Genomic DNA, 14399 nt, shown 5'->3' with positions numbered 1-14399 from the left:
AGGTGACAGCACTGCCTGGCTTCATGATGCCCTTGGCTGAGATATACGGTCATTCTTGTGACCAAAATTGGGCTGTGAATTTCTATGGGCAGAGTAGGTAGCAGAAGTATCTGACCTACAATTGTGATATGGCCACTTGTTTGGTCTGATCAAGCAAATCTCTGTAGAACATAAGCACTTACTTTCTGGTCAAAACCAGAAGAAATCTGTCATTCATAAGAATTCTTAACACAGCACTTAAACTGAGCTAAATCAAAGGCCAGTGCTCTGTTTTGCAGATTTACATAGAAAGACTTGTAAGTTATGCTGATATCGACATTTGTCCAACTAACTGGAAGAGGATTGTCTTAGGAGCCATTCTTCTTGCCTCCAAGGTTTGGAGTGATATGGCTGTGTGGAATGAGGACTACTGCAAGCTCTTTAAGAACATTACAGTTGAAGAAATGTGAGTTTGTATGGTTTTTGTGAACTTTGTAACCATTTTTCAGTACTTTATGTGGTCCCATAAACTTAAATACTTTAAGAAATACTTTTAAAGGTTACGTTGTGCAGATAATGAAAATGGGCCTAAACACCACATATTTTTCCATCCAGCTTTAGAACAATAGTTCATATTTTTCATTGTTTGCTGGTAGGTCTTGGTAAATTGATGTTTTAATAATCTGCTCATAAATTGAAAAGTATTTTTCTGGTGAATATTTTTGGCATTATCTTACCAGTGTACTACCAGAACATAATAGTACAGTAAATATCTTATGGCTTTTTCAAAGCTGTGTGCAAGTTCCAGTCTCTTTGTAAGGAGCACATGTGTGGCCTTGGAAATAATTATTTGGCCAGTGACAGGTCTAAGGCCTCTGGACTGTGAAAACTGTGTAGTTTCACCCTGAGTTACACATTGTGAATTTGCCTTTGCTGGTGTTCCCCCTGCTTTAACTGAAGTTCTGTTTTATAGAAACCTCAAGATACAGAATAGCCACAGATCCCTGTGCCCCTGTCCCATCCCAGTAGGAGTGTTGCATGTGTTTAGAAATTGGGCTGATGAGTTAGAAGTTCCAGTGTTCCACTCAGGCAGTCTGAGAAATATTGCTGGAGCATCACCCAGTGCTCACCACACTCAGGAGGTTCCTGGGGCACTCATAAAACCACAGCAGCACTTTGGGGGCCCCGAGTTACCTGTGAGAGTGCAATAAATCTTGCTGAGTCATGGGGTTGCTCACAGATGGCACCAACATGATGCTGAAACAGAAGCTTCATGGGGTCTTTCTTCCAGTCTGGCCTCATGACTGTTGTAAAGGGAAGGGCCTTGGAGCTGGTAGGCAGAGTGAGCCAGGGAGGCATTTCCAGCAGAGGCTGTCACAGTGTCCACTAGACAGCGAGAATGGCTTTGTGGGTGACATTTAGGGAAATCTGAAGGAATACCTCTTGATGACATTGAGCACCATATGAAGATCAAGATCATGACAGGCAGTGGCAAGAGGTTTTGGGTTTTTGTTTTTCTTTTTTTTTTTTTTTTTTACATTTTCCTGTTACTCCAGTTAAGACTGTCTTTCAGAATGTATGCATTCACAGAGGTGGAGCCTGATGGCTGAATAGCAGTCTCTGCCAATTGTGCTCCCCGCAGGAATAGCAAATTTAGCAACTGTCTAAATAAAAAAAGCACCTGCATAGGAACTAAAAATCAGGTAAGCATTCATAGTACCTTGTTTTAACTTCATATCACTGAAAGAAGCACTGAATAGTGTAGAAAAGACAGTCTTGAATTGCTGATGCCACTCCTCCCCCATGTCCTAGCAGTGGACCTGTGGTGAGAAGAGGGGCTACATGCTTGGGGGATGGAGAGCACAGCAACTGTGGGACTTTGCACTAAATTCAGCGCTGCCTTGTCATAGCAGAAAGCAAAACAAGGCTGCGCTCATCCAATGCCCACCCACGGAGGAAGCATTTAGACTAGCCCTAGCCAGGGAGGAATTGTTCATGCCAGTGGTTGGAACTTGAGTTGTGAAAGGCTACTGGCTACTGTGGGATAAAATACTCTGGGGTCCTTAATAAACCTGAAAGTCTGTCTAGGCCACAAGGACTGCTGTGCTGCCCTTGAAGCCAGTGTATTTAGGGGCATGTGACCTACAGAGACAGCAACTGGGGCAGCTAGGGAGTGCTTGCCCACCCCGCCTCCAACCCTAGACAGTGCAGCTCACAGGTCTGACAGAGACCTCTTTCTTCTGCTTGAGGGGAGGAAAGAGGACTTTGTTTTGCAACTTGGATACTAGCTCAACCACAGTAGGAGAGGGCACTGGTCAGAGTCATGAGACCCCCATTTCAGGTCCCAGCTTCAGGATAGCATATCTAGACAAACCTTGGGCCAGAAGGGAATTTGATGCCTTAAAGGGACTCAGTAATGGCAGGATTCATCACTTTCTGATGAAAGAGCCCTTGGGCCCTGAAGAATCATCAGTGGTGACCAGGTAGTACATGCCATGGGCCTTGAGTGAGACTCAGAGATGTGCTGGCTGCAGGTGTGGCCCAGCACATTCCCAGCTGTGGTGGCTGTGAGGAGAGACTCCCTCTGCTTGAGAAAAGCTGAGGGAAGAGTTAAGAGGATTTTTCTTGAGCTTAGATACCAGCTCAGCTACAGTGGAGAAGAGCACCAGGTGGACTGTTGGAGTCCCCAGTTCAGGCCTTGGCTCTTGGATGGCATATCTGGACCTACCCTGGTCCAGAGGGGAGCCCACTGCCCTGAAGAGTGAGTTTCAGGCCAGGCAGCATTCACCACAGGCTGACTGAGAGCACTTGAGCATTGAGTGAGAATCAGTGGTGACCTGACAGTAATCCCCATGGGACTGTGTTGACGATATATGTGGGGACAGACTACTCTGCCTGGGGAAAGGGGAGGGAAGAGTGGGAATGGATTTGCCTGGTGGATTCAGTGCCAGCTCAGCCATGGTAGAGCAGAGCACCAGGTAGATGTCTAAGGTTTATGACTCCAGCCCTGGCTCCCAGACAGCACCTCTGAACCCATCCAGGGACCAGGAGAACTTACTGCACTTAAGGGAAGGACAGAAGCCTGGCTGGCTTCACTACCTGCTAATTGTAGAGCCCCTGGGCCTTGAGTGAAATAGGTGGCAGCGGGTAGGTGTTACAGTGGGCCTTGGCCCGCCACAGTGCTGTGCCAGCTTCAGACCTAGTGCTGTCACAGAGGTGGTGGCCACAGGGGTGCTTGCATTGCTCCTCTCTGAGCCCCAGGCAGCCTAGCACAGAGAGAGAGACTTCATTTGTGGGAAAGTAAGAGAAGAAGTGAGTCCCTGTCTGCTAACCCAGAGAATTCCTTCAGGTCTGATCTCAGACCACCAATGTGGTACCTCCACAAGTCTGCAAAAAAAAAAAAAAAAAAAAATGACATTCTTTACAGAAATAGAAATAAAAAATGAATTCTAAAATTTATATGTAACTACAAAAGACTCAGAATATCCGAAGCTATCCTGAGCAAAAAACAAACAAAACTGGAGGAATCACATTATCTGATTTCAAATTATACTCTATAGCTATATTAACCAGAACAGCATGACACTGGCATAAAAACAGACACATAAACCAATGGAACAGAATAGAAAACCCAGAAACCAGTTTATACATCTACAGTGAACTCATTGTCAGTGAAGGTGCCAAGCACATACGATAGGGAAATGACAGTCTCGTCAATAAGTGGTGCTGGGAAAACTGGATATTCATATGCAGAGGAATGAAACTAGACCTCTATTTCTCACCTTATACAAAAATCAAATCAAAATGGATTAAAGATTTAAATCTCAGCTGGGTGCGGTGGCTCATGGCTGTAATCCCAGCACTTTGGTAGGCCGAGATAGAAGAATTGCTTGAGCCCGGTAGTTCAATACCAGCCTGGGCAAACCAGTGAGATTCTGTCTCTATTTTTTAAAACATTAAAAATTAAAAAAATTTAAATCTAAGACCTGAAATATGAAACAAAACATTGGGAAAACTCTCTGGGATACTGGACTCAGCAAATATTTCTTGAATATTTCATAAGCACAGGCAGCCAAAGCAAAAATGGTCAAATTAGGTCACATCAAGTTAAAAAGCTTCTGCACAGCAAAGGAAACAATCAACTAAGTGAAGAGACAACACACAGAATGGGGGAAGATATTTGAAAACTATCTGACAAGGGATTAATTACCAGAATATTTAAGAAGCTCAAAGAACTCCATAGAAAAAAATCTAATCTGATTTTTAAAATGGGCAAAATATCTGAATAGGCATTTCTCAAAAGAGGACACATTAGCCAGGCATGATGACACGTGCCTGTGGTTTCAGGTGTTGGGGAAGCTTAGGTGCAAAAATTACCTGAGCCTGGGAGGTTGAGGCTGCAGTGAGCTGTGATTGTGCCACTGCACTCCAACCTGAGTGACAAAGTGAGACCCTGTTTCAAAACTAAGAAAGGCATACAAATAGCAGATAGGTATATGAAAAGATACTCAACATCAATATAATTGATCTTCAGAGAAATGCAAATCAAAATTACAATGAGAGATCATCTCACCCCACTTAAAATGGCTTTTATTCTAAAGACAGCCAATAACAAATGCTGGTGAGGATACAGAGAAAAGGTAACACTCATACATGGTTAGTGGGAATGTAATTTAAGTACAGCCACCATGGAGAAACGTTTGGAGTTCCTCAAAACTAAAAATAGAGCTACCGTATGATCCAGCAATCCTACTTCTGGGTATATACCCAAAAGAAAGGAAATCAGTATATCAGAGAGATACCTGCACTCTCATGTATACTGCAGCACTGTTCACAACAGCCAAGATTTGGAAGCATTCTGAGTGTCCATCAACAGATAAGTGGCTAAAGAAAATATGGTACATATACACAGTGAAGTACTATTCAACCGTAAAAGAGAATGAGATCTTATTATTTGCAAGAACATGGATGGAAAGGTTGAATGAAATAAGCCAGGCACGGAAAAACAAACTTCACATGTTCTCACTTATTTGTGGGAAGTAAAAATTAAGACAGTTTTTTTGTTTGTTTGTTTGTTTTTTGAGATGGAGTCTTGCTCTGTCACCCAGGCTGGAGTGCAGTGGTGCTATGTCGGCTCACTGCAACCTCCACCTCCTGGGGTCAAGCGATTCTTCTACCTCTGCCTCCCGAGTAGCTGGGATTACAGGCTCATGCCACCATGCCTGGATAATTTTTGTATTTTTAGTAGTGATGGGGTTTCACCATGCTGGCCAGGCTGGTCTCGAACTCCTGACCTCGTGATCCACCCACCTCGGCCTCCCAAAGTGCTGGGATTACAGGTGTGAGCCACTGCGCCAGGCCTCAAACAATTTACCTCATGAAGATATAGAGTAGGAGAACTGTTAGCCAGGGCTGGTAAAAGTAGTATGGGGGATGAGGAGTAAGGGGTAATGGTTAATAGGTACACACATATAGTTAGAAAGAATAAACAAGATCTAGTATTTGATAGCACAACAGGGTGACAACACTCAAGAATTATTTAATTGTACATTTTATAGTAACTAAAAGAGTGTAATTGAATTATTTGTAAAACAAAGGTATGCTTGAGGCATGATGGACACTTCATTTACCCTGATGTGATTATTACACATCATAGTCATCAAAATATTTTATATACCACATAAATATATACACTTATAATATACCCCAAAAACATTTTTAAAGACTTTCATTCAGAATTACTACACTGTATATTTACCAGTGAATTGAGGATTCTTGTGACTAAGAAGAGACTCACTAGTGATGGTCAGTTGGTTTTGAAATGGCTGCTAAATTACTGCCTTGCTAGTAGTAGAAACTGAGTTGTCACGGTGATATTGCTAGTAGCCATTTTAGCAAAGGATGTAACAGAAAATGAATTTGAAACAAATAGAAGTACTTTGAAAGTTGCAGAAGCTAAAGTGCTCTTAATCACTACTGTCATCAATCTGTAAACTGGTTTCTTGAAGGCAGCAAAATTTGTAATTATGAACACTTAGCTCCACTATAATGGCAGCTAAATTGTTCTCAAAACCTGCAGCTAATCCGGTGGGGCTCTAGTTCTAGTTACAAGGTCAGAGAATATCCAGAGAAATGTGCAGGTTTCCACAGATGTGAGCTCCAGAAGCAGTGGTGGCAGAAGCCAGCTCCAGTTCTACACAATGCTGTTTGTGAATGCAGAAGCACCCTGATCTATGCTCTGAACAGGAGCTATGTTCACAATTTTTAGAAAATGTAAAACATTGCAACAAAGTGTGTAATGTACATTTATCTTGTCCCTCTACTGTTGATTGTAAAGATCTCTTTTGGACTGTAAATTGAACCATTTAAAAATTAGTGTTTATCAGATTTTTCTTAAAACTTTTCAACATCTGTTTGTCTTCTTAGAATATATTTTCCTTCAGAAACATCACTAATTATCAGGGAAATGCAAATGAAAACCACAGTGTGATACCACCTTACTCCTGCAAGAATGGCCATAATTTAAAAATTGAAAAATCGTACATGTTGGTATGGATTTGGTGAAAAGGGAACACTTACACTGCTGATAGGAATGTAAACTAGTACAACCACTATGGAAAACAGTATTGCCATTCAATCCAGCAATCTCACACTAGGTATCTACCCAAAGCGAAAGAAGTCATATGAAAAAGACACATGCACATGCATGTTGATAGCAGCACAATTTGCAATTGCAAAAATATGGAATGCCCATCAATGAATGGACAGATAAAGAAAGTGTGGAATATATACACCATGGAATACTGCTGAGCCATAAAACAGAATGAAATAATGGCCTTTGCAACAACTTAGTTGGAGCTAGATGCCATTATTCTAAGTGAAGTAACTCAAGAATGGAAAACCAAATATCATACGTTCTCACTTATAGGTGGGAGCTAAGCTATGAGGATTTTATATGTATATATATATATGTATATATACATACATATATATATACACACACACATATATATATATACACACACACACACACACATACACACATACATACATACATATAAGTTAAACTGAGCAGCTCCTATTCAGAAAATTTGCTGCGCCGGTAAAGGGTATGCTATTAGCCATTTAAAAAACAACAAAAAACTAAGAAGATACATATCCTGTAGGCATAATGGTTTTCTTCAATAACTAAGCTTCTATTAATAAACATGTTAATTATATAAAATACTGTATTTTACACATTTAAAATATGTTTGTGGAAAAACGTAAGAGATTATGAAGTGCATAGATTCCTATAGTAAATTAACTCCTGATTAGCTGATTATTAAAGCATTATCTGATTTACATTCCTATAGTCTTATGGTTATATGAATAGGAAACTAATGTTAGAAGTAGTTTCAGTGGGGTTTTCAGTTAAACAAATGAGAAAGCCATATATCTGCTTATATCCTAACTGCTTTCCATACCGGAGAACATTTGTTGACTTAGCCAATGGATAAAACTTTAAAACCAAGAAACCAAATATGTTGTTGAGGTATTAATTGCTTTTATACAGTTAAGTCTTTATGGGGATTACTATGAAAGTGGTAAGATTACTCTAGTTTTATATTTATTTAAACATTTGACAAAGTGCTGGATACAGTGGCTCATGTCTGTAATACCAGCACTTTGGGAGGCCAAGGTGGGAGTATCACTTAATCACAGGAGTTTAACACCAGCCTGGGCAACAAGTGACAGCCTGTCTCTACAAAAATAATTTTAAAAAAAGAGCCCAGCTAAGTGGCATGAACCTGTAGTCCCAGCTACTTGAAAGGCTAGGATCATGCCACTGAACTTTAGCCTGAGCGACAGAGCAAGACCCTGTCTCAAAACAAACAAACAAACAAAAATCTTCGGCCGGGACAGCTGAACAATCATTTGGCAGAGGGCTGCTCCCAGCCTGTTCCCTTCTCACTGCATTCAGTTCATCCGGCCAGGGGTGACAGGTGCTGAGCACCTTGGGGTTTCATTTCCAACTTAGGAGAAACACTGTGTAAGGCCAGCACCCTACCAAAAGGCTTGTCATAAAATGGGTTTAGTCTAGCCAAGGTGTTTCTCTTTGATCTTTCTACCATCTGAAGTGTAAAGAGTATTCCTGCCCCGTAATAGTGACAGCTAATAAATGGCATCCATCATTTCTGTCATCTGATCACTATTGTGGTGCCTTGGGAGTGACCATGGAGTCTGAGTTGTGCAATGGAACCCTCAAGAATGAGCCCTGAGTCAGCTGCACGAGTGCAGAGAAGGCTGTCCCCTTTCTCCTCATCCCAAACTTGGGGTGCTGGATGCAGAATGGACTGCAAGCAGCTGTGCCCTGTTTGGACATTAGTGTAGGAATCCACCTGCATAGCCTGTATTTGTTTTAAAAAAGAATTTGGAGCTATTCTAGTAGCTCAGTGTGATATTCTTAAATAAACAGAGAAAAATTTTATTAACTGACTTAACAAAAAAACACTGCCTATTAAATTCATTTAGTATTGTTTGAGGAGTATCTACAAAATTTTGACCTCAGTGTTTTCTTACAAAAGAAGTAGAAGTAAGGACAGAGACCCTTTCAAATGAAGAATCACTGAGAAACAAAATATTTATAAGTAGTATAACATTTACTTATGCACCTTTTTTAAGATTATGCCATAATCAGTTTGCATCAGGCTCTCCAATTTCGAAACACTGAGAGGATTTCCCTGTAGGGGAAATTTTCATATAAATGTTGAAGAAATTGTTAAAACTGAAAACTTTTCTGAATTTGGTAATCTACTAGGGTTCCAATCCAGTGTGATTTCTTATATTTGTAAGGTCTGTCTACAGTGTGTGTTATCATGGGTCTTGGAGCAAATATCATGTACATGAAGGCATTTCCACATTCTATACATTCACAGGTTTTATTTCAGAAATGAGTTCTGTTCTTCATGTGGAACTGGAACAACTGAAGGCCTTACCTTGGATGTTTGTATTTATAAGGGTTTTCTCCATTGAATCCTTTCATGTTTTCAAAGAAATGAAAAAGCTGAAGGCTTTACCATGTTTCTTAAGATTAAGTCGTTTTTCCCCATATTAAATTCAAATATGTCTTTGAAAGCACGTGAGATAATCGAGTTATTAACCCAGTTTTTACATTCATGTTGTTTTTGTTTTTCTAAGTTTTCAAAGAGAACTGGGAAAGTTGCATGCTTTCTTGTATTTCTTAGATCAATAGGGTTCTGTACAGTGTGAGTTCTTTCATGTGTTCTAATAAACTAGAGCACATGATGACTTTACCACATTTCTTACACGAGAATAATGTTTTTGAACTAACATTGTCCTGTGTTGGTTTTGTTGTGTTTCTCCTTCCCCAGGAATGAGTTGGAAAGGCAATTCTTGAAGCTAATTAATTATAATAACAGCGTTACTAACAGTGTTTATAGCAGATTCTACTTCGATCTTCGCACCTTGGCACACAACAACGGCCTGTATTCACCAATTTATCTTCTTGACAGAGAAAGAGCTTGGAAGCCGGAGGTAAGGCTACGAAGTTACTAAGGTGGGTTTTCAGTCAAACACCAATGCCAACATCTGTGACTAGGTCATATTAAGTAGTGATTAGAAAAATGGAAAGCTTCAAAATTAACTAACATACTGAAGAGCTTATTACCTTTTTGGCATTCTGTTTCCTGTATCTTTTATGATTTTTACAAAGATCCACATTATTTGAAATTATAGATATTATCTTCTCTTTTGTGAGCATAATTCAGAATATTTTAATCAAATTTAATTCATTTGTAATCTTTCCCTTTTGAACTTTTACCCTTTCAAATCATCATATATAAATGATTTCTTGTTATTGTATTCCAAGCAATGTCTACATACATAATGCACTTACCACTCTTGACTATTTTTTATTACTCAGTTTGCAAATTTATGTAATTTCCTACTGTATATACCACAGTGCAGTCAGTCCCATGGGTTTGTTAGACAAAGCATTAGTGCCTAAGCCAAGAGACCTGCACTTAGACTGTATAAGGTGTGCGCATCTCAAATACTGGATGCAGGAAATACATGGGATTTTACTGGAAATGATAACTTTTATGAGACAAAGTAATATTTATGGTTTGTGACTTTTGGTAAGTACACAGCAGAGTTACAGCTGACAAGGATGAACATTTAAAATAGGCACGTTTTGTGGTACCTTGGAAGTATTTTAAAATAATACATTTTCTATCATAATTAATGTACAAGTGAAGTAGTGCCTTTTGATGCTTGAGTCATTAGACTTCTTTGATGTTTCAATACAATCCAGCACATGCCTGCATCGTTAAAATTTGCTTAAAGTATATAATAACTACTGTAGATTGGGTAGAGTTTAAGTAGATTAATAAACTAACTTTTTGCAAAAGTGTACATTCATTATGTTTAAGGAACAAGTGCACAGGTAACATGATACTGCTCTTAGAAGCCTGTCACAATACTGTGACATCTTTGGGAGCCCAATTTTTAAGTAACTTAATAAAACAAGTTCCCCTTTGCTCCAGCAATCTAATTCTAGCCCTGAGATTACCTTAATGAGTTGACAAAACTTGGCAGTGTAAACCTCAGCCAAAGTAGCTATAACTGGGCCGGGTGCGGTGGCTGATTCGTATAATTCCAGCACTTTGGGAGGCTGAGGTGGGTGGATCACAAGGTCAGGAGTTCAAGATCAGCCTGGCCAAGATGGTGAAACCCCGTCACTACTAAAAATATGAAAATTAGCTGGGCATGTTAGCAGGCGCCTGTAATCCCAGCTACTCAGGAGGCTGAGGCAGAGAATTGCTTGAACCTGGGAGGCAGAGGTTGCAGTGAGCCGAGATTGTGCCATTGCACTCCAGCCTGGGACTCCTTCTCAAAAAAAAAAAACCAAAAAAAAACAAAAAGTAGCTGTAACTGAACTATCTAAAGGAGTCTGCATGTGTGGCTTATCATCAGTGGTGATTGTTAAAAGATTGGAAACCTTTTTAAAATTGTACCTCTTTTCTATTTGACATTCTTAGCCTTTTTCAAGGATGGAACAAGACAAAGTTTTCTACAGTGCTGCCAAGAATGGGTCTCTGAGTGCAGATGATTTAATTCATCTTCAGCGTGCTAAGGCCATCCTCTTCTGAAGGAAGAAATGAGGAGTAATGTAACATCTGAACCCCTCATCAAAAAAGACAGGAAAATATCACCTCTCCTGCTAAAGAACTAGAAAAGTTGGTATTTTCAAAAGAAGAAACACCTCAATTCAAGTTAACTCAAGGACAACTAAGATTGCACTTCGTAGTAAAGAATGGGACCTTGTCAGGGCAACAACACACTCTTACACTCTTCTGTCCTGTTTAATGTAAACAGAGTTATAAAAACCACTTCAAAGTGAAGACTCCTGCCCACGTACAGATATTTGCTTAGTGTGTGGGCTGATAGCTGTGAACTATGTAAGGCTTTTAAAACAATAGTTTAACTTTTTAGATTTTAAAGATAACTTTTCTGTTTCTTTTATGTTTTTTTCTTTTCCCCAATATTCCTGCATATGCATTTGGAATCAGTGCAGTATCACTGTTAAAACATGGGAGTCTAACAACTCCTAAAGCCACTAGGAGCAGTCCCAGCATTGTCAGGTATGGAAGGGCTCTTTCTTCCTACTTTTACCATGGAAGCTACAGTTACTGGCGATCATCAAGCAAAAGCTGCCAAATAACATTTGCCATTCATATCCTTTGTAAGCCCTTCTTATTAGCAGTTTAGCATGTTTGGGGGTCATAAAAAGAGAAAGTATTGGTTATTGATTATCTACTTTTATGAAGCTCTATGGTATATTTCTTATGAACTATAATGGTTCTCATTTGCTGATAAATTTTCTTATTAAGTAAATGTATTCAAAGATGTTTTCATAGTGCCAAGCAACGTGGTGGTCCAGTGGTTATATAAAAATAATAAAATACAAGGTGTCCTGAAAGTTTCAGGGCAGTTTTTAGCTTTAATGTAGTGTGCCTGGGCCCTCCAGAGGACTGCAGCATATGTATACATGCTGTAAATCTTTACAAAATATCATTTGAAAGTGTAATTGTATTTCTTCTTTTTATTTTTAATAGATGATGCCTCACTATATTGCCCAAGCTACAGTGCAATGATTAATCAGAGACACAATCATAGCACACCACAGCCTGAAAATCCTGGCCTCAAGCAATGTTCCCATGTCAGCCTACCAAGTAGCTGGGACCATGGGTGTGTACCACCGCCTCTGGCTTTATTTTGCAGAATTTGAATGTTAAACTTTTAACCTTTTGTTTCAGTCAATATCTGCTATCTTCAAGAAGGACTGAAACAATAAATTAAAAGCTTAATACTCAGGAGCTAGGCATGCTTGTAGTCCCAGCTACTCATGAGGCTTAAATGGAGGATCACTTGAGGCCTAGCCTTGGAGGCTGCAGTGCACTGTGATTGTGCCTGTAAATAGCTATTGCACTCCAGACTTGGCAACATAATGAGACACTGTCACTTTAAAAAATGGCAAAACTAAATAAATGTAAAAGAAATACAACAAGCTTTTCAATGATGTTTTGTAAATGTTTGTAGCATTGTTACTTCTACAAGTATCAAAGCTTAAAATTTCACTAAGACTTTTGGAATTCTTGTGTTTTTATAAAGTGCCCTTTTCTCTTGTAAAGTAGCTCTTTGCAAGGCTTTTATCTGCATTGATCACCTCAGATTATTTTCCCTAGATGTGATAAAGAGGGGGATCCATGTTAATTCACATGTAACAAATTAGAAGGAATTGGACCCTAATAGTAGTAGGTGATGCAATACATTTTATTATCCCACATGTTAGCCTGGATGCAGGTATCATATTTCATGTCCTGCTATTTAAAAAGAACTTCCATAAACCTTAGGAATCCTACCTCCTGAAAAAGTATCATTTATGGAATGCAGAGCTTAGAGATTGGAGTATTGATTGCAGTTTTATTTTCAAAATAAATGCTACAATTGATGTGGTTTTCATTTCTCATGTTTATATTAAAAGAAAACCTAGTAAACTAATTAAAATGTGGCTAGTGTGTTTATAACACTTCTATTCACATAGTGTTGCATCTCTGCCTAACTTAAATGGTTTATATCAGTCTTGATATGTCTTAAAGCATTTTTGTAAGTTGCCTTGACCATACACAAGTTGGTTTAATTCATGCCTGTATTTAAGATGTAATATTTGTTTTCTCTTTTTTTTTTTTTTTTTGAGATGGAGTCTAGCTCTGTCGCCCAGGCTGGAGTGCAGTGGCGCGATCTCGGCTCACTGCAACTTCTGCCTGCCGGGTTCAAGCAATTCTCCTGTCTCAGCCTCCCGAGTGGCTGGGACTACAGGCGCACGCCGCCACGGCCAGCTGATTTTTTGTATTTTAGTAGAGACTGGGTTTCACTGTGTGGCCCAGGCTGGTCTCGAACTCCTGAGCTCAGGCAATTCACCCGCCTCGGCCTCCCAAAGTGCTGGGATTACAGGCATGAGCCACTATGCCTGGCCCTCAATTTTAAGATAATTTATTACACTTAAAATAACTCTCTGGCCACAATACTTAGTGGCATAGTGCATTAGATAGCATCTTTGAATAGTTGATTGTTGTGTCTGAAAGGAAAAACACATTAGAATATGAAATTAGATAAATATACCAAAGAGAAAGGATTTCCAGGAATAGTGTAGAATTAGAATGAGAGTGTTTGAAGTTTTCAGTTACACAGAAACAAAATGGAAGTACAGAAAGTAGATTTAAAGTTGCTGTGCAGAGGGTGACTTAAACCACATAATTTGACTTTAGCACACTGTTTTCAAGTTTACATTTTAGTTAAAAATAAATCACTGTTGGTTTTTTTTTAGAATTAAAATTCTAGCCACTCAGCTTCAGTGATCCTCACTAAATCCTGATAATATTGCTGTATTTTTATCCATTTTAATTATTTAGTACCTAAGGCAAAATCTTCAACTTATCACCTTATCTTGATAAATTGCAAACTAGAATCAATGATCTGTGTTAAACTTAGAAGAAAAAACGTATGATGAATCCTTGTTTATAAGATGGTTTGCACCTTATAATATGCCATTAACTAAGTAGAAGTCCTGACATATATGAGTGGTCAAAGATTTAAAAACCAGTTTGACAGAGGGACACTGGACATAAATTCATGACTTCAAGAGTAAGTCAGGGCTGGGTGCACTGGCTCACGCCTGTAATCCCAGCAGTTTAGGAGGCTGACGCAGGCAGATCACTTGAACTCAGCAGTTGAAGACCAGCCTGGCCAACATGGCAAAACCCCCTCTCTACTAAAAATACAAAAATTAGCCAAGCATGGTGGCAACTGCTTATGGTCCTAGCTCCTCGGGAGACTGAGGCATGAGAATTGCTTGA

General features: G+C 39.4%; 1 protein-coding gene across 1 annotated transcript in view; it reads left to right on the top strand.

Moving 5' to 3' along the window:
* LOC100996179 (cyclin-Y-like protein 2) overlaps window positions 1–13044 on the top strand; it is a 67142-nt gene extending 54098 nt beyond the window's left edge. Inside the window, exons 8-10 of the mRNA XM_003828190.5 lie at window positions 279–445; window positions 9354–9516; window positions 11022–13044. Of these exons, the coding sequence (XP_003828238.3) occupies window positions 279–445; window positions 9354–9516; window positions 11022–11132 (441 nt within the window). The 3' untranslated portion in view covers window positions 11133–13044. The remainder of the gene's footprint in view (window positions 1–278; window positions 446–9353; window positions 9517–11021) is intronic.
* Window positions 13045–14399: the final 1355 nt, after the last annotated feature.

The sequence above is a fragment of the Pan paniscus genome, chromosome 8 (assembly GCF_029289425.2).
Source record: "Pan paniscus chromosome 8, NHGRI_mPanPan1-v2.0_pri, whole genome shotgun sequence".
NCBI classification, from domain to species: domain Eukaryota; kingdom Metazoa; phylum Chordata; class Mammalia; order Primates; family Hominidae; genus Pan; species Pan paniscus.
The sequence above is the reverse complement of the archived record's forward strand: the minus strand, read 5'-3'. Positions and strand labels throughout refer to the sequence as shown.